The sequence below is a fragment of the Anomalospiza imberbis genome, chromosome 4, assembly GCF_031753505.1.
Source record: "Anomalospiza imberbis isolate Cuckoo-Finch-1a 21T00152 chromosome 4, ASM3175350v1, whole genome shotgun sequence".
Taxonomy (NCBI): Eukaryota; Metazoa; Chordata; class Aves; order Passeriformes; family Viduidae; genus Anomalospiza; species Anomalospiza imberbis.
In genome coordinates, this window is record NC_089684.1 from 44,903,340 (window position 1) to 44,909,339 (window position 6,000).

The window sequence follows — 6,000 nt, forward strand, 5'->3', positions numbered from 1 at the left end:
AGGGTTCCTTTTCCTCCCAGCGCCCTCACACTTCTCCAAGTCCATCCTTGGAGTTGGATTGGATGAGCACAGTTTTGTACAGCTTGTTTTACACAGCCACCCGTGTCTGGTTTAAAATTTCTTGCACACGGATCCATTGGGGAGTTTTCTGTAGCCACGTACGCACGACTCAAAAACTCTTGGATACGCACTGACTGGGGAAGACTACGGGATTGGAATGTTTTTAGTCAAAAGCACATCAGTGTGGAAGGAAAGCCCCCTTTAACCATTACAGTTTGTGGTGTGAATCTGACCAGCTCAGGAGATGGTTAAACAAAGTCTTTGTATCTTTGGATGCTGCTCCAGGAGAGTGAATTAGGATCTCTTCTCCCACCCAATCCGCAGGGAATAGGGGTGAGATGGCAGCCAGAAAATCTCTTTTTGGGATTACACGTGGCTTGCAGCAGGTAACATTAACCGCTAGACGGGCAATGTTCTCCCACACAGACGTGGCCGAACAGGTGTAAGCGCCCCTGCACCTTTGACTGCCCTCAGGAGCCGCCGCCATGTTGGTTTGGGGAAGGGGGACCAGTTCGGCCTGCAGCGCTACGAGACAACCCCGGGTTCGCCCTGAGGCCCCTCGCAGGCCGCTGAAGAAGCGAGCTGGAGGTTTTTGACCAGCCCCGGGCAAGGGGTCACCTCTCCCCGGTCAGCGGGCAGGCGCCGGAACCCGCGCACCCGCGGAACGGCAGGCCAGGGCGCAGCGGGTTGGAGGGACGGCGGTAGGTGGCACACCGGTGAAAGGCCCGCGGGAGGCCGGAACACTTCTTCTCGGCCTCGGGGAGCGAGTGCCGTGGGGAATGGTTGTGGTGGTGCACCAGGGCGGCTCGGCAAAATGGCGGCGCGCAGCGCCCGCTGCCTGTGGCGAGGTGAGGGGGCCGCGCTGAGGGAGCCGCGGGCGCTGCGCCCGCCGCCGCCTCTCCGCCTCCCTCTACCGCGGCCCTGAGAGGCTGGAGGGGGGCCTGTCCGGGCGGGTCGGGGTGCGGCGCGCCGCGGCGCTTGTCTGAGGCGATGTTTGCTCTCGCCCCGCAGCCCTGGCCCCGCGGTGCGGCTGGGTCCTCCCCGGGCTGGAGCAGCGCCTCGCCGTCGCCGCCGTGGTGAGCCCCGCCACCGCCCGGCCCTACGCGGCGGCAGCAGCCAAGTGAGTGCGGGCCCGGCGTCCCGGGAGGTGTTGGGGCGTGTTTGGGGGCTTTGGTATCAGCAGTGCTGGTCTGACAGCCGCTGACCCTGGGGGCGTGCCACAGGCTCCCGCAGACTCGCAGGGAGTGCTCTCTGTGCTAATGGCACAGGGGAGGCTTGAGGCTGTGGGTTTGGGCTGTGCTTTTGCGGGGTGTAGCAGGGTTGCATGTCAGCGTGAAGGCTGGTGAGCTCCTGGAGTCGATTTGAAACCCTTCCCATCCTTTCATTGGCTTTTATTGTTTATTTGGCTATCTCTGTAATAGCCCAGCGTGGCTGGGAGAAGCAAAAGCAGACAGGAGAATGAAGTGTTCTTGAGTGCTGCAGACTCTTTACAGAGGAATTTCAATATTCTTCTTGTCTGGAGCCCCTCTGAAAATGGGAAAATGAGAATTGGGCATTCAACTGAATGCAAAATGCCACGGGGAGAGGGAGGAGAAAACCTTTTTTATAAAATCAGAGTGCTGTGAAAATAAGAGAACTGGTGATCTCCCAGCGTGTCTGGGTTTTTTTTGTGTTATTTTTTTTTTTTTTTTTTTGTTTTTTTTTTTTTGTGTGTGTTAGAGCTGCCAAAAAGGATGCCAAAAAGGATGCCAAAAAGGATGCCAAGAGGAGCAGGCAGGAGAAGGTGAAGGAGAAGCCCCTCCCTTGGAGGCGGCCGCTGATGAGCAAGCCCGTGGACGACGTGTACCTGACGTGGCTCTACAGGAGACCCTCCTATGGGCTGGAGCAGGCTGTGGGCATGCTCAAGAGGTTCCAGGAGCTGGACTTCACCCACCCCAAGCAGTTTGTGTACATCAGCGTGTTCCTGGACATGGCACTGCCGAAGAAGGTGGGCTGGGAACTCTGGCACTCGTGGAGACTTTGGGTCTGCTCAGACTGGGTCTCTTGTGAGGGTAGTCCCTCACCTCGTTTGCATTTTCTGTTTTTCATGTTTAGAGGACCAACTCCCTGTGATGATGTAACTTACCCTCAAGTCATAATTTCTTTCTGTTTGCTTTAATTTTTTTTTTTATTCCCTTGCCAGAAAAAAGTGGATCCTTTTTCCAGTGGTGTCTCTCTTCCCCATCGCTTTACGGATGAGGTGAACAAGGTTTTGGTATTCACAGAGGTGAGTGAGCCAGGATACCTTCATTTTCATGGGATTTTTGTCCTCACAGAAGTGCATGAGCCAGGATTCCTTCATTTTCATGGGGTTTTGGCATTCACAGAGGTGGGTGAGCCAGGGTTCCTTCATTTTCGTGGGGTTTTGGTGTCCAGCACACTCTTGCAGCTGTCCTTTGCCAGTTAATCATTTTATCTGTGTGAGATGATCCCAGAGAGCTGCCATGGGCTTATTTGATGACTCTTTGGACATAATTGTTTGGAATTCTCTCCCTGAGCTCAACTGGCAGCAGACCAACAGCCTAATTGGTAGTCCAGCTGTTTTTAATTTTTTTTCTCTCAACAGAATGAGCAAGAAGCTGAGGTAGCTCGGGAGCATGGGGCTGCCATCGTGGGAGGAGTTGAATTAGTCAAATGGGTATATATTTTTTTTGTATTTTTCTTCAAGAATTACATAAATATCCAAATTTAAACGGGACTGGGGTCTGGGGAGGGGAAGAAGCCTGATGTCCAGTGAACTCTAGCTGGGAGGCAGCAGGCCGTGTGAAGAGTGAGAGATGGCTTTCTGTGCTTGGACACCTTTTAAAATCAGCTTAAATCCAATCAGTGGAATTGTGGTTGTTGCAGATCCTGGAGGATGAAATCCAGGCTGATTTCTACGTGGCTGTCCCTGCCATAATACCCAAGTTAATCCCCCTGAGGAACAAACTGAAGAAGAAGTACCCCAGCACCAGGAGAAGTAAGGAGCAGTTCTTGGTTACAGCTGTTACCAGTTCCTGAGGGAGGTGGAGCCCTGGGGGTGCCACGGGAATGGTTTTTATCAGGATGTGTAGTTACAGTGGGTGTTAGGCTGGGACTGCACCACTTAGGTCAAGGGAGCTTTAGGAATCCATTTTTTCCTGCAACAGGCAAATCTGGGATAAGAACCCAGATACATTTGCCTGCTAGCTGCCCTTATTAATCTTGCTTATTTATCCTGATGAATGGGGAAGGAGGGAAGGTGGAGACCGTTTTTGGGATCTCAGTGAAGACGCCATTGTCCCGTCTGTGAAACTGCATTGTGGAGTGGCCTTTGCCTTAATTAACAGATTGAGTTCTCTTTCCTGGTGCCACACCCATCTGTGCTAATAAGAGTTACTCAGACTAGTTCTTTTATTTTTTTTTTAATAGATTCCCTGGGCAGTGACATTCCCAGAATGGTGCAGTTCTTCAGGGAATGCCACCAATACGCGGTAGAGGATGAGAGTGTCATCAAGACAAGAATAGCCAGAGTAAGTAGTCTAGGGAGAGCTTACATTTTCTCTCCTGGGCAGAACTGTAGTATTCAAAGAGGGGGGGAAAAACATGTTTTCAATCTGTTTCTCAAAGTTTTTGACCATTTTCTTTAACTAACCCGTGAAGAAAATAGAACTGTTTGTTGTGTGGCATCTTCAGCTGGTTTTAAACTTTTTGGATTTTTGTTTTGTGGGGTTTTTTTTTGTTTTTTTTTTTTTTTTTTTTTTTTTTTTTTTTTTTTTTTTGGTAAGTGAATAAACTATGAGTTTGTAAGTCCATGGGCAATATGCACAGGAGAGTCAAAAAGTCTTTGCTTTAATCAAATAATTAAAGATTTCTAATCATGATAACTACAGTTCTGCACTGGAGTAGAAAGCAAGAACTGTTTGTGTTACACCTGAAATAGAGCATTAATTTTGGCTTATTTATTTTCTCTGCCCTAAGCTCTGTTTTTTTAGTTTTCCTTCTGGCTTGTGTGTTTGTAATCCTGCCTGATGTTTAGTGTTCCTCTAACTGAGGGTGGCACAGGCAGGAAGGGTAGGAAATGCCTGAAGCCTTGCCTGGCAGTGTTGGAGACAAATGAGTTTATTAATTCTCATTAGCTGCTCTGAGCTGTGCATGGGCATTCCAAGGGCTTCCTTGTCTGTCTTTTGTTTTTTTGTGTGTAGCTGGAATTCTGGATCTTGCTGTTGGAGGAGTCAAACTTAGTTAAGAAATAAGAAAGGAACAAATGACTTACCTGAACCTTTTTACAGCACCTTGTGCTGCTTTGGAGAGAAGTGTTCAAAACTTCAAACAGCAAGATAGGTTTGCATCCACAAGGATTTACTGTGGGAAGCTGGTTTGGAAGCTGGCATCTTCATTTGGATGTGAGAACTATTTTGGAGTGCTTGGAACCCTCTGAGCATTGCCTGTCTTCGTTGTGAAGCTGATGAGCTGGTTCTCTTGATTGATTTCATTCTGCTCAAGCTCCTAATGCCTTCAGCTCTAGGTGTTGATGCATTTCGTGGTCTTGGTCAGCTGCTTCTTGAACCTTCTTTCCCCAGGTCCTTCGTTTTAATGAGGTTTTTGCAAAAGCTCTTGTGTATATATTGTTTTTTTTAAAGACTTTTCACCCCTTAAGGCTACATGTTGTTACAGAGCCCTGGGAATTTTGTGTCCTGAGTGGAAACAGGGAGAACAGTGAGCAAATCAGCATGTGTAAAATACTTCTTTTCCCTGAATCATGCTGTTAAAGGGATTTGTCACTCCTTCACAGGGAGCACGGACAAAGGAAATCTATCCACATGTGGAATAAACACGAACACTAGCGTTTTCAGATCTGTTAACCTGGGCTCCAGGCATCACCATAACTAACTTGGCATTGTCCTTTTGCAGCTGGATATGCCCACTGAGCACATAATTGCCAACCTGAAAACAATTATCCAAGATATCTGCACCTTCAAGCCGTCCAATCTCGGTAAGGAGTCGCTGTTCTCACGTGGTCCTTCAGGTTGCAGCAAGCAAAAGTGGGACATGGGTGTTTTTTACTGCATTGTCATTCAACTTCTGCTCTCCAAGTATCTCTCAAATTCCTGCTCCTCCAAGGGAAAAGATGATTCTTTCTTTGCTTTTTTTTTTAATTACTTAGCAAAAGGAGTAATAAAGTCGACTTTAAGCAGAAGGTATCTGCTTAGCTGGAGAGGAAATGGTGATTTGTGAAAGAATTTTAGGGAAGGAGCTTTGTGTAAGCAAAAACCCCATTTTTTTCTCTTGATACTTGCTTAATGTCTGCCAGAAGAATGATCTTGCCTCACTCCTGGTGATGCTGCTCATAGTAGGTGCAGAGACCAGACCGTAAAAAGCCGAGTACACATGCCTTGAGAAGCCCAAATAAAAACTATAAGGGGTTGACTGACTTGAAATATAAAGTAGATGCAGAAAGTGGTGTTCTGGGGTGTTTTTTTAAATCAATTTACATCAGCTCAGTTTAGTGAGGGTTAGCTTTTCTGCTCTGAGTAGCTTTTCTACTGATTTGGAGTGTCAAGCCTGATTCTTGTGGTGTTCTTTTACTGGCTTGATGGAAAACATTTGGTGGGAGCAGTCAGCCTGGAGACCTGGGAAGGGGTGGAGTGACCAGTTTGGTGGTGCCCTTTGTTTTCCTAGATCCCATTGTGCAGAGGTTGGTTATCAGATCCTCCACCAGTGAAGGTTTGCTGCTGAACCTCGACGGAATCCTACCTCAGGTGGAGAAAGTAGAAGAACAAGAGGAAGAAAATGCAGGTGATGAGGATCAACAAAAACCTGTCCAAGAATCCGTTAGTACCTGATGTCTTTTCCTTGTGGACCTGGCGGTCGAGCTCGGGAAGCGAATGGTGTCATTCAAATCATGCTCTGTGAGAACAAAAAATAAATGGAGCTTGTGGA

The 6,000-nt window shown here is 48.1% G+C and overlaps 1 protein-coding gene across 1 annotated transcript; it reads left to right on the top strand.

The window, feature by feature from the left end:
- Positions 1 to 806: 806 nt before the first annotated feature.
- Positions 807 to 6,000, top strand: MRPL1 (mitochondrial ribosomal protein L1). The gene is made up of 9 exons (XM_068188253.1): positions 807 to 908; positions 1,072 to 1,180; positions 1,780 to 2,047; positions 2,243 to 2,326; positions 2,666 to 2,737; positions 2,947 to 3,058; positions 3,490 to 3,590; positions 4,972 to 5,053; positions 5,740 to 6,000. The coding sequence occupies exons 1-9, from the start codon at positions 875 to 877 to the stop codon at positions 5,901 to 5,903; spliced, it is 1,026 nt and encodes a 341-aa protein (XP_068044354.1). The 5' UTR covers positions 807 to 874; the 3' UTR covers positions 5,904 to 6,000.

Bases quoted from the DNA above. Each gene is read 5' to 3' on its own strand.
- MRPL1 (XM_068188253.1), top strand. From the start codon at position 875: ATGGCGGCGCGCAGCGCCCGCTGCCTGTGGCGAG. The intron at 1,181-1,779 runs GTGAGTGCGGGC...TGTGTGTGTTAG, and splicing joins TACGCGGCGGCAGCAGCCAA to AGCTGCCAAAAAGGATGCCA. The intron at 2,327-2,665 runs GTGAGTGAGCCA...TTCTCTCAACAG, and splicing joins AGGTTTTGGTATTCACAGAG to AATGAGCAAGAAGCTGAGGT.